Source organism: Populus alba, chromosome 13 (assembly GCF_005239225.2).
Source record: "Populus alba chromosome 13, ASM523922v2, whole genome shotgun sequence".
NCBI classification, from domain to species: domain Eukaryota; kingdom Viridiplantae; phylum Streptophyta; class Magnoliopsida; order Malpighiales; family Salicaceae; genus Populus; species Populus alba.
In genome coordinates, this window is record NC_133296.1 from 56903 (window position 1) to 82900 (window position 25998).

Sequence of the window (25998 nt, forward strand, 5' to 3'; positions counted from 1 at the left end):
ATGGCGGGCAATCAGCAATCTAAGGCCAACTGACATTAACATGGATGTAACCATTACATTAGTTCTGATAATACATTTTTAAAAAAAAAAAAAAAAAGGTATTTTTAGCTCGGTTGGGCTAAGACCTAACCAATTTTTATATGGCTTGACCTAACATTATCTCTCTCTCTCCCCCTCATCTCTTATTTTTCTAGGCACATCATGTTATACATGTTATAACTTCTTCTATACTTCACTTATAATTACCACAGGCTATGGGTGAGCAAGCTAAATATTTCCAAGTTTAGAGGAGAAAAGGAAAAATACATTATTTTAACATGGAAGAAAAATATTTAACTTTCTCTCTTCACTTTTCTTACATAATATCTACCTAAAAAACCCTAAACTAACTTCAGTAATAAAGAGTTTTTTTACAAATAACATAATTATCCAACATATTACTCTTCCCAAAGAAAGCCCGGATTCACTGAAGTTTTTTCAAGCTTCATCAAGTTCTTGAACATCTTTTCTCGATGGAACATTATCATCTCTTCCCACACGAGAGTGTATTATTTTGTGATCTCTTCCAGTCATGGTTATTCAACAACATGTGATAATTAATCATCACGAATCATTAGGCTTTAATACATGTTTTTTATGGCCTCTAACCAAAACCACAAGGAATCATTGGGTTTTGATACCAACTTACACAGATAAGAAAGTAAGATAACTTGGTTGGTTAAAACCCTTAAAGATCAAGAACAATATAACTATAGAGCGAATCATAAAATACTTAATTTTATTTATCCATGTATTCACTTTCTAAATAGCTACTACAACCCTTCATATAGAAAAAACTAGAAAACCCTCATAATAGTAAATATAAAAAAAAATAAACTAAGAAAAATATTCTCTTCAAATAGAAAATGAAAAACTATAAATAATATAGAATAAAATTAAAAATATATAAAATTAACTAAGTAAAATATCTATTTTTTAATTAAAAAAAAAAACTTTTGCATCAAATCTCCAATCCAAAATATCACTTTAGATGCAGCCATACATCAAATATCACTTTAAATTTAAAGATGCAATTTTTACATAGAAGACACAACATTCACATGGGGTTTAAAAAAACAATCTATAGTCATTTTATTAACACGTGAAGTTGAATATGTAGCGATTACATTATGTGTTTATCATTTCGTATGGCTAAAATGATTATTGAAAGAATTGAGAATGCCAAAAACAAAACAAAAAAACTACGAAGATTTATATGGACAACTCTTCAGTCATTATCTTAGTTAAAAATTCAGTTTCTCGTGACAAAAGCAAGGTCGCAGTTCTTCCTCAAGGCATGGAACCAGTGTCATGGGAGGTTTGCACTGTAATGCAAGTTGAAGAAGTGAAGATTTTAACAAGAAGGTTACCTATATTAGGAAGCACCATCATAATGAATACATGTTTTGCACAACTCCAGACCCTCTCAGCACAACAAGGAAATGACATGCACCGTAAAATTAGCAATTTTGATTCCCCTGCCCATCAGTTCTTATGATTCCACTCATATTTATGATCATACTCATACCTATCTATGAGTTCTTCTTCGTTCTTTTTCTCTCGAAAGATCATCGAGCATCCATTAGACATCACACAACTTCAATGCATTGGAATTGGTCTAGTTCTCTCTGCCATTTCAATGGCTATATCAAGTTTGGATAAAGTTAAAAGAAGGAATCGAGCACTTAAAAACCTATTGTCTTTTCTGGGTATCCTTCCAATATGGAATTTTTAGAATATTAGACATGTTCACCCTAGTAGGACTATTGGATTTCTTCTACAATGAGGAACCTTCAAGCATGAAATCATTGTCTACTTCAATCAGTTGTCTATCGCTATCTTTTGGCTACTTCTTAAGTAATGTTTTTGTGAATCTGATAAATGCAATCACCAAAAGAGTTAAACTAAGCAAAGAAGGATGGTTACATAGACAATTATTGGACTACAACAATTTGAATCTGTTCCACTGGTTTTTAGCCATCCTCAATTGTCTCAATCTGTTTTGGTAAAATATAATTTGGGTAATCAATTCAATCTAGTTCATTGTGTCAAATACTAAAGTCAGAGGTTAATAAAGTTGTTGTTCATGTGTATATATAATGCATCAATTTAGTTCATACTTACAAATTAAAAAGCATACTTACTGAGACTTTAAGAACAACAAGTCAAGTCCATGAAGGTATGAAACTGGTATACCAATTAAGTTCACTTGAAGGTCCACTAACCTTTATATTTTTCACCTTTAGGAAGTTAGGCACCCTTTGTCATGACATTTACAAATCTGTTTGTTTTTATATTTTAAAATAATTTTTTTTATTTGTTTCAAATTAATTTTTTTAGTGTTTTCATATTATTTTAATATGTTGATGTAAAAATAAACTTTAAAAAATAAAAAAATATATTATTTTGATGTATTTCTAAATAAAAAATATTTTGAAAAGTAATTCCTACCACAATACCAAACAGACGCTGCCTCTCATTAAGAAATTGGATAGTGAGGTTTGAGCTATTTACTGATTTTTGAATTTAAACATATTTCTTAAGTTGATTTAGGAGTGCACTTCTAAAATTATTTAAAAATAAAACATAAAATCTTAATGATCTTATATTAAGGTAATTGAATTATACAAACTACCATAATTGGGCTTTTTTTCCCAGCTACTTTACCGTTCATGTAAACAATATAGATTGCCTATTTTTTTTTCATTTTTATATTTTTTAATTTCACCCTTGAACTTTTTCTTCTTTTTTATTTAATCATTTTTGTGACCTAATTCCATGAAAAAAAGTTTAAAATTGTAATAGAAAGAAAAAATTAAAAAACAAAGGATCATAAAGTAAAACATGGAGAAAATCCATGACTAGTCTCATAGTTTTTATAATTTTGATTTTGATCTCAGAGTTTAGTTTATTTAATTTTCAATCCTTATATTTGAAAGAAAACATCATCTACCAAAAAATTATGAAGTTACATGATAGCTACAATCCAACCATTATATATATATATATATATATATATATATATATATATATATATATTTGTTTTATTGAATCCCTTTTCTCAATGAGAGTTCAATAGTGGTGGGAATAGGAGGTCAAGGTTCATTTAGTTTATTTTTATTTTGTTAATTTATATTATTTTGAATGATTATAGGATGTTTTTTAGGTTGGTAAGTGGTTTGTGGAGGTTTAATTGTGTTTATTAGGTTTTTGTTAAAATGGGTTGAAAAATGAAATTTTAGGTCAATTCCTTATCCTCTTATTTTTTTGCCACCCTAGTGGTGGTTAGATTCTGGGCAAGCAACCCAATAAACGATAGGTCTCATGTTGCTAGCTTAAAGAAAGCCTAAATGCCCTAGTCCACCCAGCTCATGAGTCTAGCTTTTTTTTTTTTTTTTTTGTATATATATATATATATATATTATTTCAATCATCTAACTTTGAATTTTTATTGAGTTTTTTTATTAGTTTTTTTTTTTCATTCAACATTTAATTGATTTTGAATTGGTCATCACAATTTATTTCGGTTTGATTCATAAAAGGTTATTACAATCTCAAAAAACATCTCAATATTTGGTTGATAGTTAATTTTACGAGCTTTTATTTTTATATTGTATAATTAAATAAAAAATATATTTTTTTTATTAAACTTAGTGGAGTTCATGACCCAGATTGTGTTGTTGGTGGTTTAACTTAAGATAGATAAAAAATGAGCTTTATAATTTGTGTTTATTTGATTTTTGTAAGGTTCTCGTTGTCTCAAATAATTACTTTGGCAATTGTTATTATTTAATTAAGAAAAATAGATTTTAAAAATAAAATTATTAAATCTAGTGAAGTCCATAATTTGATCGTTTATCTGGTGGGTTAAGTCATAAAGCTTGAATCAATTTAATAAGTCGTTATTTTAATATTAAAAAAATATATTGAAATTTTTTAAAAGTAAAAGGATGTATTTTTTGAGTTATCTAAATTGTTTATGAACTTATCAACTTGAACAGATCTTGTTATGATAATTTTTATTTAATTTAAGACTGAAGTTAAACAAAGAATGGTAGATTTGACCTTTTAGACAAAACTTTTCATAACTTAAATATTTTTTAATATTTAGAAATTGTTTAGCATACACCCACAGTATAACGCGTCCAGTTACGTTGTAATAACTATAATTGAAATCATTATATTGCAAGTTGCCGGACACTTGGTGATTTATTTATTTATTAATTGAGAACAATAATAGCAAAAAGGGACCGACAAGTAAAATGAAACATGGAGGAGGGGAGAGATCAAAGGGGCAGAAAGGGAAGGAGATTGGATTGGAGGTGGGCCAGCGTGCGGTTAACTGAGTGGTGTGTTGCACGCAAAATAAACAAGAGGTCATGGGAAAGAGCAAGGAGTTCGAGCCTCTCAACTCACGTGCTATTATTGGTTGCAGCAGGTAGAGATCTATCTTGAATTTAATGAACATTTGAGAATCTTATTCTCAAAATGAACAGCGATCCTTAGTACGTCCAGAAGCTCATACCCCACCCCATGCATTGCTCCTCGCTTTAACGTCTTGATTTGTTTCTTAGAGATCAAGACAAAGACATTCGTCAATTCTCTGTTCTCCTTCTTACAAGCCCTTCACACGTTAAGAATCTTGCTCTGGTTCAAATACTTTAAGACGTGTTTGGCATATACAAATAAAAAAGGGTCCGAATTATAATTTATATACAGGAAGACCAGCACGATAGAGCAGGTGCTAATAAGAGAATAGGCAAGATAGTAATAATAAGAAAAGAAGAAGAAGAAGATTAAAACAATTAATTTCATTAAAAAAAGAATTAAAACAATTAAAAGTGAATCGAGAGAGCCAGCTACATACCCAATAATGAGATATTTGACATATTAGGTTGCCAAGGCAATTGGAAGCAGTTATAGTGCACTACCAGCCACCAGTAGAATTAGTGGGAATGGTCATGAGCTGGGTAGCTAGGTCCTTACGAAAAGGGCAGGTCAGAAGAGCTAGAGAGGGTCAATATTCTAGGGAGCTAGGGTTTTGTTCCTTTCGATGGGAAGCAGCCAGGAGGCGTAAGAGAGGGGCATTACGGCATTGTTGGCGCTAATATCAAGCACAACTAGCTAGCTGATTACCAGCAAATTGCATGGGGCCTCGACACCAGGACAACCTAGCTGTTCCCGTCTCGTAGGAAGGGAGGGAAGCAAGAACCACCACCATCAACACCCAGTCTCCACCCACCATGGTCCCCAGCTACCTAACTGAACCATCGTTGGTCACCATCCATCTTCTTTATCGGAACCCACCATATAAAGCCCTTTTCTTCATCTTCTTTAGCTCCCTTTTATTTCTTATGTAGACCTTAGCCTAATAAGAAAATAGACAAGATAATCATAATAAAAAGAAGAAGAAGATTAAAACAATTAATTCCATTAAAAAAAGAATTAAAACAATTAAGATATGGATAAATTGAATGAAGAGAAGGAAGGGTTTGGGTTGATATTATTTAAGCCATGGCATATTTTTAGAAAATGGCATTAGAAACATAATCTTAAAATTAGCAAGAACCTACAACTGCCAAGTGTTATTGTACGGTGGATTGTGAGTAAAAACATTGTGAGTTATTATAATTTTTTTTCTTTCTTCTCTTTATTATTTTTTTTTTAAAAAAAAGAAATTTAATTTCTTTTTTTTTTTATATATATATGTTCATGCTGTGTTAATTTAGGGTTAGATTTCATAATTTATTTTTATTTTTTATCTATTTATTACGATGTCAAAAAAAAACATTCTGAAATTGGGTTGGGTTGATGATTAATTTTGCAAGAAAAAAATTAATTTTATTATTTATAAAAAAATAAAAAAATAAAAGGACAATATTGAAAGCAAGGGAAAGATGTGGCGTTTTTTAACCCAACACTATTTATTTAGAGCCTATAGCGGGAAAAAAAAAATACCCTGAGAATCTTCTCAATTTCTATTTTAGTTTCTTTATATATTTTCATTCAAAATATCATAATGTTCATATTTTAGGTCTTTGTTTGAGAGAAAAAAGAGAAAATTATAGTGTTGTTTAAGTCCTTGTAATTGAATTAAATTACAGTATTTGATTTAAATTCAATTGAATAAGTTGGATTCACATGGTTGAAAAAAATATTTTGTTTCATATATTATTCTTGTTATTTTCATTTTATTTCTTCAAAAAAAAATTTAAAGGCTATATAAATTTCTTGAAAAAGTTAATTTTAATATTAAATTTCTCTACCTTGAAATTGTAAATTAAAGATGTAGATTTTATTTATTTATTTTTATAGTGTTTTTAGAGATTGAATTCCTAACCCTCAAAATAATTCTAAATATAAAATTTTATTAAAATCTTTAAATTAAATTTAACTCATGGAATTAAAAAAAAGCGGTAACATGAGAGAGAAAGTTGCATCCATAGAAAAACCAGTACCAAATCTAGAACGAAGAGAGAGAGAAGGAAGGAATAACAGCAGTTGACGAGGAAGAGAGGACCAAACACATCGCATGCCAAGGTCTGGTCCCCCTGAGGTGTCATTAATTAGTTAACGCCATACGGTTCAACATAATTATTGTTAATTTATCATTGTATTCTGGTAATTAATTATGTTGCAGTACCCACCCTGCATAATCAGTACAGTAGCACTCCACTAATTGCTTAATTAACTTCTTACCAGTAATTACGAGGATGCATCAAGCATAGGTCAACATAATTATTTTTTATAGATCTAAATCTGAACAGTTTAATGCATCCTCATTTTAATTCAAGGAGAGAGCATTTCACGGATCTTACATGATTATTGGATGAGGTACCATGATGTTTCTTCTTCTTTTTAGATTTTTTCAAGTGCCAGCGACACTCATTTGGAGGTTTTGATGATTTATATCCATAAAAGAAATCTAAACAAAAAGAAGAAGCGATAATTAACTGGAAAATCAAATTCAAAATGCTTTGCAGATGATAATCCTTTTCTTTGAATTTCGGAATTTGGAATCAATCCCTTGTAGCCAATGTTAAGTTTTCTGTTGTTTAGCTTCAATGAAGATAAAAGAAAAGAAACGATTCCTTTATTTTCTTGCTTGGCAATAATTCAAGAAGAAACGAATGCAGTTGTGTCTAGTGTTTGACACAAATTTTGTTTTTATTTTTATATATTTTTTAAATAATTTTTTATTTGAAAAAATATTAAATTGATTTTTTAATATTTTTTAATGATTTTGATTCATGGATATTAAAAATTTTAAAAATTTATTTTAATATATTTTTATAAAAAACATTATTTAAAAAAAAAACGCACCAATCATCCCAAACACCTCTTATTATTTCATGCACCAGAGGTTCATCTACCGAGAAGAGAAGAGAAGGGAAGCAAAAGGGAACCACAGTCACACACACACACACACACACACACACAAACAAAAAAAAAAAGAGAGAGAGAGAAAAGAGAAGAAATAATAAAGGCAAAAGGACACCTCCTTCCGTTAACCAGAGCCAAACATTACTGCATTTAACCACCCCCACGCTGCTACGCTACCATACAAACACTTTCATACTTCATCAAATCACCCCTCCTTCCTTTCATTCCAAATGTGCCTCCTCCTCCTCCTCCCCCCCCCTCAAATCACATGCTCACACTCTCTCTGCACCATTAAATTTTCCGTAGTTTCTTTGTATACATACATTAAACGGGGAACGTTAATATATATAGCCCCTAAGGAATTACTTCAATTTCAATTTAGTTCCAAACTATTTGATTTTATCAAATAAGTTATAAGCCTTCCATTTATTTCATTTGATGTTACTGGTAGTTGAAATATTTTGTCTAACTTCCATTTACTTTTCAATTACCTCCATCCAATGCATGGAAATAAGCTTCAATATGATCACTAACATGTCATTGTCTATATCATCGACTGTATTTAGAGTTAAATTAAACAAACAAAAAGGTTTAGGGCTAAATTGATAATATGATAATACATCAAAGACTATATCTACTTTAAATCTTTGTCAGATTCCTAGCACGCTTCCAGTAATAAACCTTGAAAAGCCCGGCAAATAAAACATCTCTCTCTCTAAACTCAAGCCTTAAAGCATTCTCTGATCCTATAGATTTAGCTTCCCAAATAAATTCAAGGAAGCTAAGCTACTAGATTCTATCTCTCTTTCTTCTTCTTCTTAATATTTAATAGTAATTTAAATAAATATGCTCATACTGACATTGACAAATTAGCCATTTTTAGTATAAAACTAACACTGCTAAGTGTAACAAACCATCCCTTCCCTTGTGAGGCCAAACCCAAACCCAAAGCTTTCACCTTTTGCTTCTTTCCTTCTGTTTCTTTTCAAGATTTACTTCGCACACAGAGCTAACAAAAAAAAAAAAAATAAAAAATGAAGCTTTTCGGCTTCTGGGCTGCTGCTGCTTTTCTTTGTCTTTTTGGGGCATGGGAGGTAAATGGGATCTTGGAGATCAATGAAGAAGAGCTGTTTTACACTGAAACTAATGCTTCTTATTATAATGAATCTAAAGCTGTTTTTGGAAATAATGCTTTGTTGGTTGGCCTCACTCTCATCAAATCAGCTGCTGCTAAAGGCGCAGGTAATTTAACTTTTATAGATCGCTTCTTTTCATTTTCAGAAGCCAAAGTTTGCTTCTTCTTCTTTATTTTTTTTAAAGGAAAACTAAATGCCGCTTTTCATTTTCCTATGTCTTACTGGTATTGATATTATTCAACTTTCATTATATTGTCAGATTCTATTTTTTTTGGTTTCTGAGTTCTTCAATGATTTAGATTTGTTTCCTCCTTATTTATATTCTCTTTTTCTACATATCTTTGCGAGAAAATAAGTAAAGAGGAAAGAGAAGAAAAATGTATTTAAATATTACTTCTATCGTTGTGAGGAAAAAAATAAATAAAGGACCCCAATTTGTTTTAAATTTGATATGATATACATATAGGCAGAGATGCATTTTTTTATGTTTTCTTTGTTATTTGACAGTTCTGTGGGCACAGAGAGACATTTTTGTTCCATCCTCTGTTGTTTTACTCCAATTTCTTCACTTATTATCACAGCAATAGCAATGTGGTTGGTATTGTTGATAATCAAGATTCAAATTTTCACATTTTTATTTGGTTTTTGTTGTTGTTGTTGATATTGCTTCAAATCTCTTACATTCAAATTTATTTAAACAAATTGTGTAGTTAGTTTTTAAGAGCTGTGACATGTAAGATATTTTAATGTATTTTGCAATGATGATTTGTCTCATATCTTGTCCTAATTATCATCTGTCAATCTTGCAGTCTGTTTGGATGGAACATTGCCTGGATACCATTGGCATCGTGGGTATGGTTCTGGGGCAAATAGCTGGCTTATTCAATTGGAGGTTTGTAATTATTCATGTTAGAAATTGTATACTAACTTGTAGTCTCTTGCTTTTGCATAATTTTTCTTACATAATCTTGAAGTCATAATTTATGGTCTGTATTTTCAACTGTTTGGTTACTTGTTTCGGCTGTGAGCTTAAACGATTCATCATTTGTGTAGATGATTAATTATGTCTTGTTACTGGCCATTGGGCAGTTAAAAGAACTACAGACTCACAAGATGACAATGCTTGGAAAATTAAAATACAAATAATTACCTACGTGAATTAATGTATATGATTTTTACTGCAATCGGTACTTGGATTAAGAATATTTATCTGAAGCTCTTGATATTGGATTGGGAGCCACTGATATTTAAAATTTTTTCTTGGTAAGTAGGTTGATAACCTTGAATTAAATTCTCTTAGGATTTGCGGACTTAAGCTACTTAGTCAGCTGGCTATGCAAGTTTCACAGGCCCCTTTCAATTGACATCGATGACTTTGTTGAAAATCTTGTGCAGGGGGGAGGATGGTGTAATACTGTCAGAGCTTGTGTTTACCGTAAAAACACTCGGCGAGGTTCATCTAACTACATGGAAAAGCAGCTGGCGTTTACAGGAATACTGAGCAATAAACCTGAAGAAAATCCTGGTTTAACCATAACTCTCAAATACTTTAAAATACCACTTTATTTGTCCAAGATGCATTATTGACATGGGTTTTGCAGATTTTTTCAACTGGAACAGAATAAAACTCCGTTACTGTGATGGTGCTTCTTTTACCGGGGACAGTGAAAATAAGGTTGGAATCTTGCCATTTACTATAGCATCCCTGATTATATATTTGAATTTAACACATTTTCCATTTATATGAGTTGATTGAGAGCTCGTAAACTAGCATCATGAAAGTTATGACTAATCACGTGAGCTCACATGTTAGAATCAAATGATTTTGTTTTAGGCTGCAGAGCTGCAATTTAGAGGACAACGTATATGGTCAGCTGCAATGGAAGATTTAATGTCTAGTGGAATGCGCTATGCCAATCAGGTCTTATATCTCATCAGCTTTCAATTTTCTTACCGCTATCTTTTCTTCTTGATTCTTCTTGCAATAATTTTGTTATTTTTTCTCAGGCTCTTCTTTCTGGCTGCTCTGCTGGGGGTCTAGCTTCTATTCTACACTGTGACGAGTTTAGGGATTTGTTTCCAAGAACAACTAGAGTGAAATGCCTGAGTGATGCTGGTTTATTCCTTGATGTGTAATTGCTTGTTATCTTGACACTCGTTCTTGTTTTTCTCATTTCTAAGAATTGATTTCTCTTCACTTAGCCCCTAACTTATCCGTTCTCATTCCTTTTGGAAATTTTAGAGTTGATGTTTCTGGTGGGCGCACCTTAAGAAACGTATACAGTGGAGTTGTCGGCTTGCAGGTAGTATACTGATGTCTAACTTTTTGTAAATTTAGCTATGTTTGTAGTTTGAAGATTTTGAGTTATGCTTTTACTGAATGCTAATTGTGGTATTTTTCATACTTCTCTCAGGGGGTGCAGAGTAACCTTCCACGTATATGCACCAACCACCTTGATCCAACATCTGTAATCATTTTATTTATCATTCTCTCGTCTCACATCTATCTAATTAGCATGTATTACATAAATATGAAACTCATCTATCTTTCTGTGATTTCCTTTTTATTTCAGTGCTTCTTCCCACAAAACATAATCGGCAATGTTAAAGCCCCATTGTTCATTCTCAATACAGCCTATGATTCATGGCAGGTAATAATCCTTTTCCTGTAAATGTGAGAATGCAAGAGTCTTTTATTGTTAGCGGAGTAGTCCTTGACTAACAAACTACACGAGTTAACTTACTGTTAGTGGAAGGTTTTATAAGATCACCGAAACTCATATTTACCATGTGAATTCAGATCCAGTCCAGCTTAGCTCCACCATCTGCTGATCCCCATGGCTACTGGAGCAATTGCAGAAAGGACCACTCAAAATGTTCCGCACCTCAACTCCAATTTCTGCAAGGTACTTTATATTGTAGATCAATTTATTTAATATAGTCTACAAAACATAACAGTTTCAGTATGCTCATTGAGGCATTTTCATGTGTTTCTTCATGACAGGATTTAGGAATCAAATGCTAAATGCAATAGAAGGCTTTTCAAATTCTAGACAGAATGGATTGTTTATAAATTCATGTTTTGCTCACTGCCAATCAGAGAGGCAAGATACATGGTTTGCCGATGATTCTCCCGTCCTTGGAAGCAAGGTATGTCTAATCAAACCTCATAATTATTCATCAAGGTTGCTTTGATCTCGAAAAGAAACAGAAAGGAAAAACACAAGTTATTGTTTTGTGGCCCTTTTCTTGGGGTTCCTCATTCCTGGTTGCATTTTATAGAGCACTAGCAGTCCCTGTTTGATTCATCTCTCACATTATCAAAGCTTTCAAATATCTAATTGATGTGATTAACAATGTGCAGCCTATTGCACTTGCTGTTGGAGATTGGTATTTCGACCGTGCAGGCGAGAAGGCTATCGATTGCCCCTATCCCTGTGACAACAGTTGCCACAATCTGGTTTTTAGATGAGTCAAATTTAATCGAAAGGTTCATCTTTTTACAGTCATCTTATTTGATACATCCTCATTGTTACTGTAATAGAACCATCCGATTCAAAGAAATTTGGTAGAGGACAATAACAAGGAAGGGTGTGCTGAGAAATGTAAATTTATCAGCAAGCCTTTGTATTTGATGCAGCACATCTTGTGCATTACATGCCAAATTCGAATTGTAATATTTATATCAATCAGGAAGTCCACATCTTCATGCTTATATTTTGTACTTTGTGTTTGAGAAAGGTTGGCTACCATCCCCACTCTCTCTTTTGACTGTGCTATCATCTTTTGTCAGCTGGGCCAATACAACCTCTTTGTCGTGGAAGCGAAAAGATTGAGTGCTGTATTCTTTAAATAAGAACATTATGAGCAAAACCACCCTCCGTTTGTTTGCTGGAAAGTAGTTTTTTTTAAAAAAATAAATTTCAGGGAAAGTAAATTACGAGAAAATATTTTCCGATGTTTGGTAGTGTAATGAAAAGTGAGTTGGAAAACACTTTCCAGTGTTTGGTTATGTCATGAAAAATAAACTGGAAAATAACTTATTAATATTTTAATTTTTCAAGTTCATTAAAATAATAAGAAACAAATCTTACAAATTAAAAAGTTGAATGAGAATGAAATTAAAAAAAAAATAATTTTATAAATTATCTCAAATAAAATAAATAATAATCAAAATAATAGAAATCAAATCTAAAAAATTAAAAAAAAAATAAAATATGAAGAAATTAAAATAATAATAATTAACATTTCATAAATTATTTCAAATAAAATAAGTAACAATCAAAAGAATGAGGATCAAATTTGATAGACAAAAAATTTCAATAAAAATATGACAAGAAAAAAGCAAATAACAAGTATAAAAATAAGAACCAAAGTTAATATAAAAATAAAATTTTAAGAGATGAAATTGAAAAATAAATATTCAAAACAAAATATATATATAGCAATTAAAAGTTTAAGGATCAAATTTGATATAATCAACAAATAATGACATTTCTAAATTTTTCACAACTTTCGGAAAGTGTTTTCCCCCCAAATGTTTTAGAAAAACACTTTCCTGAAAACCAAGCCAAATTTTTCTTTTACTGGAAAGTGTTTTTCATTGACCAACTTTACTACTGGCAAACAAACACAAGAAAGTTTGGAAAGTGATTTTCTGGGAATCACTTTCCGGAAAACAAACACAGTTAAAGGGAAAACACTTTCCTGAAAACCAAGTCAAATTTTTATTTGATTGAAATTGACTGGAAAGTATTTTCCGTTGACCGGAAAGTGTTTTCCATTGACCAACTTTTCTAATGACAAACAAACACAGGAAAGTTTGGAAAATAGTTTTCCGAAAAATACTTTCCAGGAAACAAACATGACCCAAATGATTATGATTTAAACCAGTGAACAGAAAAGTGTTAAGTTGATTCACAAAAACAACAGAATATATTTTTAAAAAAATTAAAATGGGAAGTTTTTTTTTTCTTTTCATTTGTTAGAGAGAGATTGTCAGAGGATTTATCACACGCATTGAGGAGCTTTTGTTTTGAATTCTAAATAAAACTGTTAAATGCTTTACTACAATACTTGGTAAATAATGATACAAGAATTCCATAGTAGTTAAATCACACAATAGATTAATGATTGAAATGGTTAGATAATATTATGAATTTGATTATTTGTAAAATATGTTATGAATACTCAATTCATAATATTACCATTACCATTAATTTATAAAATATCTTAAGAGATAAAATGAGTTGAGATTATTTCTTAATAAATAAACTAAGTTTATAAATTAAATGTTATGACTTCAAAAAAATACCCAGCAAAACAAACACCCCGTCCTTACAATGGAGCTTCGTGGGCTTTTTAGGACATGGGCTTTCTCATTGAGGTTGTTAGTCTTTAATTTTCTCAACATGCAGGCGCTCTAAAGTATCAGATTTGATGATCAGTGGCTATGATTGTGATAGGATTCCTAATCATTAACCTTTTGATTGATTATGTAGGTGATGAACAATGTGAGGATTAAATTAACATTTTGCTTGCTAATGCCACAAAGTTGAAGGAACAACACCATAAATAATATGGAACCCAACAACCCAAGTAACATCAGCAGAATGGAGCAAACTAGTCCTGAAAATGATAGGGATAAACTGCAACAGGTCAGGTGATCAGTTGCAGTTTCCTGAATGGAAAACTCTCTGTTTCCCTCCTGGGGTTTTGCTAACAAGTGCCTATAACCTAATAAGATCATTAGATCCTAAGATCTGGGAGTCTGTTAACTTCCAATGGAAGGTAGCAGTTTCAGAACCAACAGCTATTAACACCACTGTAGCATTCTTTCAAGTAGAATTGATTTCAAGCCAGCTTGTTCTTCGTTCCGTTGCAAATGCTGTAACTTTCATCCACACCACATCGATCTTCTATTTGTTTCTCTGTCCTAATCGCCCTGATTTTACCTGTCTCATGCAAGTGTATCTTTCATAAGTAAAAGAGAATCGCATATAATATTCGATATGATAATGTTAAATTCTATGTACTCATCATTGCCATAATCATCATCAGCAGCGTCATCATTTGTGTTCTTTTTCGCCTATATGTCATTAAAAGACCGATTCTTCTTCTTCTTCTTATTATTATAGTATAATTCAATAAAAAAGCATGATTCCAAGGGCATTTGAATTTTCTATTGCCGGACATTATAAACAAATGGGAGAAAGCTTTCTGCCCTCCTATTGTTTCCATTCTCTCAGTCTGGCATTGCATCACAAGACTTTCTGTGTGTTCTTTCTGCACCCATGATTGTAGGGCCCTAATTAACAAAAGACACAATAATTCGGCTCACATGTGTTTGAGGTGAATATATCATCATAATTCATACATATATATGTGTGTGGAGGTTTCTTGCAAAGAAGGAAGAGACTTTGTTCATAGTTTATTGAAGGAAACTATTTGCTTAGGATGTCTGCACATGGACAAACATGAGCCTTCTTGTCGCATGTATGAGAGGAATGAATTGTAACCCACTATTATTCATTTTTATGTCAGGAAGATTAGAATCTTATTCTATATGGGACAAATTTGTTGCCATTTTTATTGTCTTTTTTTTCCAACGGTAAGAGACTGTCTGTGTGCATTTAAATTCTAATTTTGTTAAATCACTTGCATGGTAGAAGGGTGTTTACACCCTAAAAAATATCTTTAGTCGTTGTCGCCTCCTATCTCATATGTTAAAACTTTAAGTATTACTTCCAAATGTTCTTAGACCATTTTACTGGCAACAAAGGGGCAAGCACATAGCATCCCTAGCCTGCAGCTGAAATAAAAAACAGTGGGAATTCAAACTTTGTATGATGATGATGATGATGATGGCAAGCATGGAAGATTGTAATATGACAATTTTACTTGGGCCCTGTTTTCTTTTCATTGTTAATCCTCTCGTAATTTTACCCTGTTAATCTCCCAGGACAAAAAATCATAATATTACCTTTTACTTTCTAATCTCTTTTTTTAAGCCCCATGCATAATTTACCACACACAGATTATTGTCACTTCTTGGTGAATTTGTCAGCCTGCTGATTTAGCAAGGCCTTCGTTTTGTTACCTCTTACTCTTCCATTTGCCAGAAAACACACCTTTTTTTTTTGGTCCAACAGGATGTGCCTGGAAACACTAAATTCCTATCTTTCTCTCTTAAAATTTCAGCATCAGTACGTAGATGCCCCTTTGAGGGACCCCTTTCAGTCTTCATCACAGAAGAAGTAAAAGTAAAGGCCCACAGCAAGGACAATACATTAGACTGGGTGTCCTAGAGTGATCAATGGTGTAGATTTTGTCACCTCGCCATTACTGTTCATTTAAATATCCACTTTCCCTTGAAACTGAATGGGAATATTGTTGCTCAGCCATGTCCTTTAAGATAATGTTAGTACCTCAAGAAAGACTTGATACAGGAAATGTATGGCCCTTATCAGATTGAAAGTCATACATACACAGCACAAGCCTTGTCGACTAGAAGGGATTGCTATATGTGTGTATGTATATATATAGATACGCCTGCCTGCCTTCGTTATTCACTTGGGTTGTAATTCTAATAAGCATGTCAAGGCACTTTTTTGATGAGGTAATTCAGAGGAAGACAGCAACTATAGTTTGATGTCTTCAAGGGTTGTCTCTTGAAGCGAAGGGAAGTGACTAAACGGCTGTCAAAAAAGTGAAAAGTATCTCCATCTATAGCAGACAATGATAGACACCCATTTAAGATAAATGGCCCCTTGAATTTTGCATTAGAAAAGCACAGATTGGAATTTTCTTTCTGTATTTTTGTAATTTGAAGAGATCAATACAGGAAAATATATATGGATGACACTAAGTAAATTATGAATCCCAGGAAACCAAAAGATTCTCGGATATATTGCAGACAGAGTCACAATCTTGCAGGATTTTTCAATTTTAAAAGGTGAGGAGGTAAAGCCTAAAGAAAAAAAAGCTATGGATGGATTGCTTACAGTCACAGATACAATTACAGAGAGTTGAAGAAAATTTCAACAAGCCTTATTAAGAAAATTTCTACAGAGCTGTTTTTCAAAGACAATGACAACATGAACTTGGTTCAATCCCAGATATTTATGAAGTAAACAAAAGGCTGAAGAATTCTGTATCAGACACATTTACAAAAAATCAAAAGAAGTAACTCTATAGCACACACCTGTAGCCAGAAGACAATCTATTCCCCAATATTCCATCTCAAACTGAAAAACCTGTGTAATTGAATTAATTAGACTCTGCGCATGTTAAAAAATAACCTATATGGATTGACCAAAAGCCACAGCAAGTCTTTGCAGATCCTTGGTATAGATTTCTGCTGGCTGTGAAGCTTGTTGATGTTGATTCTGTAGCCAACTAGTACTTGACCCTTGTGCTATGAAGTGTGTTTCAGGTTTCACTTCACTGTACAGATGTTGAGATGTTTGGTTTTGTATTGTGCTTCCAAGAAAGAATGGGGTGCTAACATATTCAGACCATTTGATGTCTTCAACCGTCTCGTTTGCGAGAGATCGAAGGTGAGCTTCGTCGCTGGATTTCCCACAATCAGCTAAACCCCACGAGAAGGCGCTGCTCTCAAAGAAATTGGTGTTCCTTTGCAATTCAATACTGCTACTGCTTCCATTGCTTCTACTTCCGTTGTTGCTGAAGCTACTTGCTTCCCAGTTCTGAACCCCATTGACATCACAAGAGCCTACAGAAGGATTATGATCAGATGGAAGACTAACAGAAGGTTTCACACATATTGGAGTCTGGAACATAGAGGTTGACACGGATGGGAGAATAGTCGGAGGTGTCATACTAGAATTGAACTCATGAGAAATCATCTCAGAAGAGGAGGAATTTGGATTGAAGCAGAGAGTGGTGTTTGGATTCATTGAGAGGTCTATAAAAGGTTTGTAATCCAATTTCTGGAAAGGGAAATAATCCATCAAATCAGAAGGCATGCAACTGGCCGTGGTGGAGCTTTCATGGGAGGTACCAAACCTGTCGAGGAAGAATTCCTGTGTCGGTGGAACATTTGTCAAGTTGCTACTACCACTTCTGTCCTTATTGTTGTTGGTGGTGATGACGTTTGAGCTTCTGGAAGAAACTGCAGGTGGTTTTAAAGTAGCTGCCTCAATGAGGTTCAGTTCATTTGATACAGTAGAAACTTTCTCATTGCTTTTGTCAGCTGTGAGCTGCTGCTTCTCTTTACCATCCTCAGCCTCAGAAAGTGATTTGTGAGTGTTGGGGTCAATGCCTCTCTGCCTCAGTTTCTTCTTAATGCAGGAATTCCATAAATTCTTTATCTCATTATCAGTTCTTCCAGGTAACTGTGCTGCAATCTGAGACCATCTGATCAAGTAGGTAGCAATAAGTAGTCACTATATGATCGAAACACTCAAGTTTGATATAAATAAAGTCTTATTAAGAATGAGTTTATAAAGTTAATATAAATATAAAATACCTATTGCCAAGAACTGCGTGGAGTTCAATAATCAAGTTCTCTTCCTGCTGAGAAAATGCTCCTCTCTTCAAATCAGGCCTCAAGTAGTTAATCCACCTTAACCTGCAGCTCTTACCACACCTCTGCAAACCTGTCAGTGTGTGTTTATGTAATGTAAATTAGGAGATGTTTACAGGAATTCTAAATCTAGTATTCTGACACCATTTACTCAGCATTATTATTAACAAACAAAGGGTACCTGCCAGTTTAGGGACAGAGCTCCAACAGCCAAGTCCATGCTTGGTAATATAATTAAGAAGTTTCTCATCTTCCTCAGGAGACCACAGGCCTTTTCTTAACTTCTGCTTGTAACAGCAAGAATGCCGCCCCATGAGGAGTGCAACAAAACCTGCAATGCAGTGCTGGCAAACAAACCCTTAAGAAGTGGCCAAGTATTGTGTCAGCAACAGGAGAAGAGTTGGGGCTTTGAAATGGATTCTAGGAAGTGGGGAAGTGATTGGAATATGCGATGAGAGAGAGGGGGGGAGAGAGAGAATGGAGTGGTGAGAAGAAAATGAAGTGGCAGCCTGGTAGGGAATCAAATTAATAGGAGGCGGCTTAAAGAGAAAAGTCATATTCAAGAGGATGATTGAAGATTGTGGCTTCAGATTTATACATGGTTTTCCAGAGTTACATGCTGTTGTCTTGGATGGTCCATGTCAGCATTTGGGACCACAATAAGGTGGGTTCCATAACTCATGGACGGTCCTGATCCTACCGGTGTCCTTTAGCAGATGAAGAAACGAAGAGCACGGGGAAGTAGTGTGACGATAATTTGACCAGGCGTAGTTATTTCCCTTCAAAACTTGAGGATTCAAGACTTCTGCAGAGGAGGACTGGTGGGGCTCTTCTCTCGGCAGATATTTAAGTAATTGTAAGAAGTGTTGCGCTCACAAGCCCGAGTAAAAGTTGAAGGTGATGGAGACATGTACTTGTAAAGGATAAGATGGATGGGAGTTGCTTTTATTTATTTACAATGGAAGAGATATTGCGATGGGAGGAGATAGGATGGGTTTTAAGCAATATCATATTTAACCAAGTCCATCCCAAGATTCCTAATGCAAAAAAAGTCACAAGAATGGAGAAGGGAAAGTTTCTTGAGGGCAAGAAACACCCCAAATTAGCGAGATGAAGCAAATATGGTATCCTGCAATAAATTGATGATAGCAGCAGCGGCTTCTACATATGCCTCCTCTTGGAGTCTTGTTCGATAGGAAGAAAATTCTAAATACTTCCCTGTGATCAATCCTATCCTTGATCAGCTAGCTAGCTAGCTACTACCCTCCCTTTTGGCAAGCAACTTTCAGCTACCATCCACCTTCTCTTTTGTGTCAGGCCTTTTGACGCAACTTTTCCAGTCTCGGTAACCTAAAGTAATTGTTTTAGAATCATATGAGGAAATATTCCTTCTCTTTCAGAAAAACCCTCAAATTCAATCAGTTCTCCACACACATGTATATACAAATCACTCGATACATCTTGCAATTTGAATTACTAACTTGTTCTTCTCATTATGGGAAAATGCTATCCATATATATGGCCAAAATTAATACTAGTAAATAGAGAAGGGAGGGGTCTGGTCATCCCATGCACGCACTCTTTTAGCTAAATAAATAGCCAGGACAGTCACAGTAATGCTGTTGTCCTCTATAGGATGGGGTGGGATAGGAGTTGATGTGCATGAGAGCTAATGTAACGTATTTTTTGAGAGACTACAATGACGACAAAATTTTTGATGAATTATTACAGGTTACACATGGCATACTCAGTATGGCAATCATTATTTATTGCACAGTTCCAACTAAATTAATCGTGTGTGTGTGTGTGTGTTTGTGTCTCTCTATATATATATGAATGGATTAGTTGGAGTGACAAGATTTAAATTTCTTTTTCACCATTCTTGATTTGTTTACAAGGAAAACAAAAATCATCAAGGAAATGGAAAGACGTCTAGCTACTAATGTTTTACAATCAGTTCTCATGTCCAAATTCTGATACCTACATAGAAGAAGAAGAAGAAGAAGACAAACAGGGTACGCGTGTATGCCAGAATAAATGTTGATGGCGATTAAAGAAAATTAATGAAGAAAATTTGCTTAATTATCGGCTCATTTCCATTTAATTTGATTACATATATTCAGGCAAGTTGCAGAACAATTTTTTTATACAAGTTGTCGAGCAGGAAGACAAAATATATATATTCTGTTCAAGGTATGCTGCATGACAATGGCTTAGAAAAGCCTTTCTTCAAACACGTTTCAGACTCTGAGAAATCAATTAAGAAGCTTCATGATCACCTCCATAATAATGGAGTAACATCATCAATAATGTTAATGTAACAGGCATATTGTTCTTTGATATCCTGTCTGTCGACTGCCTTGTTCTTCTTAACCTCTGAACTGAATTACGAAGCTTCCTTAATCTCCTTGACCTCTGGCCAATGTCCTCATCCAGACATCCCAATTCGATATTATGTATATTAAATAATATATATGCAAAGATTCTTGTAATCTCCATGCCTCGTAATGCGCTCCTTCACTTATCTTGTAGCTACCACCATACATATGAGCTGTTTTCAGAAGTCAACCATTGCTTCATCTTTTATTTTACTCTATGTTTTTATTTGCTAACCATTAATCAACCATATCATATATATGTATATATATGTATATACATATGTATGTATGTATGTAAAAACTTACTCTTATTTTTGATGCATGCATCTTTAATTTTCTACACGTTTCAGTTCTAAAGAATGAATATGATAAATCAACATATTTTATTTTCACTTAAATTTTAATTTAAAAAACTAAACGCAATGATAAGTCAGTATCTTTAGGCTTTGCTAAGAATTAAGATCAACCATGTATGAGTTTGATGAATTGTCAAACCCAGCATTCTCGGACTCAACCAAATGTTGAGCCCCAACATGTGTGGCTTTGGATGATATTGTTAGACCCCATGCTGGACCATGAGATTCTGATGAGTTAGATATATTTTTTATATTCGAAACATAAGAGATGTTTAATGTTATAATAGAATATGACTTTTCCTTTCCACTGAATGATAAGAATCATGGGATATAAAGACTCATTGAATCCTTAAAAAAAAAAAAAGCTTACAATCTCATCATTTTGAATATTTTTAGCACTTATATTTTCAAAGTCTATCTCTCAAAAAAATTATTGCATTTTTTCTCCGAAAAAGATACTCACTTAAACATCAGAGAGTTCCTAGATTCATAAAAAAAAACCTTTTGCAAGTACTAGTCACTCACCATCTTGACTTACCAAACAAAAAGCACCAGCCATCTTGGCTAGAGAGAATCAAATTGTTAGAACCAAGAGTTAACCGTTTATCCAAGACATAAGCATTGCCCTCAAAATACTTAGATTTTTTATAACATCATCAATGACGCTATTCGTGGGAACGAAAAAAAACCCATCAAATTTTCTTCTGAAACTGGTTATTGACATCCCTAATCATTATCAATGAGAGACGATCATAAAACACCTGAAATGGAATGTCAAATGGACATCCCTATTGCTGTTGGCACAAATTACCTTACCAGAACATCAACAACTCTTTAATAAGGATTGACTTCTCACTAGAATAATGATAACCGCTCAAGGGGACAATCAAGCCCAACGAGCCTACCCTAAGAACCTTGAACAACCTATATCATAGGTTTCAACAACCTTTGTGTTCAACATTAATTGTAGACTCAATTTCAACGAGCTTAAAAAACTTATTAAACATGGACAAGGTTATCCATTCATTAGGGGCAGCTGGTTTGGACCCAACTAGTAATATCTAAACACTTCCCTCACAAATCCTTGGAGAGAGAAAGAATACCCCAATACATATATGTAAAAAGGGGCTGTAATTTCAAATTGACACTAGGTAGAGCCTAAGGTCTGCCAGCTGATACGTTCAACTCAATCAAGCATTTAAGTTGTGTACTCTCTTGGTTGCAGGCAAGTAACAAACTCTATGTCCTCTGCACCTAACATGATAAGAGTGTCATCCTTAAGGATTTGAGGCAACCTCACATTCTCATGTGATTTCATGGTAATGGCAGGAGAATAACTTATCTTATGGGGAGAGCTATTTTCCTCGCTAAAAAGAGGGGGACGCCAAGGTGCCACTCCATCTAGTTCTGGGGTCCAATTTGATAGACTTTTGCCTATTGCATATTGCCGTTTCTTTCAGACTCAAGTTGGAACGTTAACTCTTCATCAACGATGACAACATCCCTACTTTAGGGATAAATTTGATTTTTTTTTTGGGTTAATTTCTCTATTCAAAGTAAAGAAGAAAAAAAAAAGTTTCTGGTAGGAAATACCTTAAGTGACAGTTTTCTTCTTAGATTAGAGTGAGGTTGGCTCAAGAGTTTTTCACAAAACTGTTTCTCAGAAGTTACAAAGAGTGAAAGTAAAAGAAAAGTTGAGAGTATGAACGCTAGGGTTATAAAAGATATAACTTTTCACCCATATGGTTAGATGAATGACCTTTTATGTCATTTCAAATCATCAGAAATCCATTCAATTACTGCATTAAATGCAAGTTGCCATTTTGTTTTTCAAAGGACACCTCTTTAAAAAAAGACGAGCCACTTGTCGGGTTAGACAAATCTTGTGAAGAAGGTAAAAATACTCATTTACTATTGATAAACTTTCAAAATCTTTATGTATTAAATACAAAAAGATTTGGGGGCTACTAATGGATCAACATATTTTATTTTTACTTGGATCTTCATTTAAAGAAACCAAAAGCAAGGTGATAACCCAACAGTCTTAGGCTTAGGCAAACATATAGGGGTCGAGCGAGCTACTAGAACCAGCAACTCTAGGCTTAGCCAAGTGTTGAACCCAAACATATACGGGGCTAGCGAGTTGCTAGATCCAACAATCTTGGGCTTGGCCACCTTTAGGATCGACCAAGCATCGAGCCCAAATATACAGGGGTCGAGCGAGCTGTTAGAACCAGCAACTCTAGGCTTATCCAAGTGTTGAACCCAAACATATAGGGGTCGAGCGAGCTGCTAGAACCAACAACTCTAGGCTTAGTCAAGTGTTGAACCCAAACATATATGAGTCTAGCGAGTTGCTAGATCCAACAATCTTGGGTTTAGCTATCTTTGGGATCGACCAAGCATCGAGCCTAAATACATATAAGTTTGGTGAGCTGCCAGACTCAGCATCTTAGAGCTCATCCAAGCACTGAGCCTAAAGCATATACAGGTTTGACAAGATGTCAGATATAACATCCTTAGGTTTAGCTAAATGCTGAGCCAAAGCATATAGAAGTCTGACAAGTTACCAAACCTAGCATCCTCGGGCTCAGCCAATTGTTAAAGCTAAGTACATATGGCTTTGGTAATCTTGTTAGGCTTTATTTTAAACAACAAGATTCTAATGAGTCAGAGATATTTTCTATATGGAAAGTCAAAGATATTTTTCTCTTTGAATTTTTTAATACATAACGAGAATCCTTGTTTTTGAATGATTAGCTATAGGAATACAATTATAAAAAATAAGGTTTACCAGCTTAATTTCGCCAGGCACATAACTGTTCCATTATCTAGTTTTGTATAATAATTCGTTGGTATTAATAACCATGTTTTTGGCTTTCTGCTGGCTAGGCTGGATCAGATAATAATTTCTTCTTTTTTTTTATTTTAATGTTTTTGTTAAGGGCTTCGGATGAGTACTTGAGATAAAAGAAAGGTGTTGTTGATGTTACTGCAATCCATCTACGGCCACCGACGACAAGAAGTAGAACAGAAGTATTGAAATATGTATTGTAATTACAGCCATACAATAGACAACAGTGGATATGTAATCCAAAAATCAGCTCATAAGTTTTGATGTGTATTTGTCTCACAAGTTGCTGTGTTAAGGTTCCTTTGAGCTCTTGAACCCTTCCTCAATGGTGCCCTTTGGTCCCTGGAGTTTATCTTTTGAATGAGCACATTAATTAGGAATCTTACAGGAGACAGGTGTGGGACTTCACAAATAAGTGTATGTGATGTCAACTTTTGTAGGACCTGTCGAAAAATAAATAGGTTTCATTCCATGTACAAAGCACAACACTGAAACATTTCAGCAGAGTAAAAGGATTGATCAATTAATCTGCAATATCTTCACTGCTAAAGCCGTGTACAATGTATGGTTGATTATTAAGCTACCATAAGGTGTTCCTCGTTCCTTCTTTATGAAAATTATCGAAGATTGATATCAATATTGCTGTGTTCAAAACAAGATGCATTCATCTCACACAGATCTCCTGCTCGGCGAATTCGTCAAATTGCTGCTAAATTTAGGCCCGCAGAAAGAAGTCAATGTCTTGTCAACAGATTACTAGTCTTTGAACCTTTAGTTACTGAGTTCAAGGAACCATGTGGTGGAGGCCTGAACAATTTTCATAATTTAAACAAGTGTAAATCATAACAAAAATTTGGTAAAACAAAGCCATAATTAGCAAGCATAGTGGCCTACTTCAGTGTAGCATTGCTGGGAAATAAGCCAATTAAAATTCATCAAGAGAAAGATTTTGAAGATAATAATCGAATGGTTATTTGAAATGGAGGGGGGGGGGGTCACAATCCATATGCCCTTGAAAATGGAGAGCCCTTTCCTCATTACACTGTAAGTCATCTGTTTCAAAGCTGATTCTGAGACAGCTAATTGACAAGAAAGATCAACTGTTACTCTAATAAGGGAATCACACTCATCACAGTCCTGCCCAATATGATTATCTTAATTAATTATAAGCTTTTCTGAGAAAAAAATTTCCAACACCAAGCCTAGGAAAATAGTTGCATTACATAATCATCTATAAAAACTTCACTAGCATCAGCATCTTTCTGATTTAACCAAGGACAGAAAATCCTAATCCTGCAACTTTTTAATAGAGGCTGCAGTTGTTAATGGAGTTGTATCACAGCTGTATTATCCGAGAAGAAGGCTTATCTTTGCTTGGTTGCTATAAAATTCTCCTATCTGCACCTTATTAACCAAGAGATTATGAAGTGCCTTTTGACAAGAGATTACAAATATTACTATCAGATAACAATCTGATGGAAACATCACACACAGCTTTGCCTGAAACATGTTAAAAACTAAGAGGATTGAATGGCAGAGGGAGGGGGGGGTCCTTTTGAGATGACCTTAATAGGATATCATTATCACGAAGAATTATTCTTGATTGGCCCATTAAGAATTAGTTGGAAACATAAGCACATGGATATCTAATATGTTTTGCTGTTAACTAAGCAACTAACCTTTTGATCAGCTTTAGTCTTATCACAGCAACAAATGATGACAAGAGAAACATGAAGGTTGCTATCATTAGGTTGCATACCATAAATGGAACCTTAAGATCTCATTAGCATTCATCACTGAGCTAAACAGTGGTGGTGTCCAAATGACATTCACAGCATGTAATCAAAGCATATTCTGTAAAGAAAAGATCATTAACAGTAATAGCCTTTGATTTTCAACTTAAAGGGATGAAGGTAAGACTCAGCAAGACAAGATTATAGTGGAAGTTGACTTTAATCAGAAGGGAACATCATCAATTATCAAAAAGCCTCAAGGCCTTTGCTCCAATGAAATTATACATACATATATATATATATATATATATATATATATATATAAAAGCCTTTGTCTGGTTGAGCTTGTCCCATGTTAGCATAATTAGATGTTTGCTTTTAGCTTTGTAGTGGGAAATCATAGTCAACTTTCTTGCCAAATTTACATCATTACTTTTCGTTCTGAGGAGGCTGTATTGCTTGGCATTTTAATGCGGGATGAGTGTGTTGGGGAGGTTTAATTGGAGCACACTTAACAGATTTTGATTAGACTTGTCAAATCAGTTTCACACAAAAAGCAGAAAATTCATCCA

General features: G+C 33.8%; 2 protein-coding genes across 2 annotated transcripts; one reads left to right on the top strand and one right to left on the bottom strand.

Moving 5' to 3' along the window:
- The first annotated feature begins 8101 nt into the window (after positions 1-8101).
- Positions 8102-12283, top strand: LOC118060864 (pectin acetylesterase 12). Its single transcript, XM_035074151.2, has 12 exons — positions 8102-8664; positions 9368-9450; positions 9954-10083; positions 10160-10233; positions 10393-10479; positions 10566-10690; positions 10801-10861; positions 10973-11026; positions 11132-11209; positions 11359-11464; positions 11563-11708; positions 11923-12283. Exons 1-12 carry the CDS (start codon positions 8457-8459, stop codon positions 12028-12030), a joined length of 1260 nt encoding a protein of 419 aa, XP_034930042.1. The 5' UTR covers positions 8102-8456; the 3' UTR covers positions 12031-12283.
- A 4162-nt stretch (positions 12284-16445) lies between these two features.
- Positions 16446-18759, bottom strand: LOC118060865 (transcription factor MYB61). The gene is made up of 3 exons (XM_035074152.2): positions 18287-18759; positions 18049-18178; positions 16446-17936 (listed from the first exon to the last, which is right to left on the bottom strand). Exons 1-3 carry the CDS (start codon positions 18417-18419, stop codon positions 16859-16861), a joined length of 1341 nt encoding a protein of 446 aa, XP_034930043.1. The 5' UTR covers positions 18420-18759; the 3' UTR covers positions 16446-16858.
- Positions 18760-25998: the final 7239 nt, after the last annotated feature.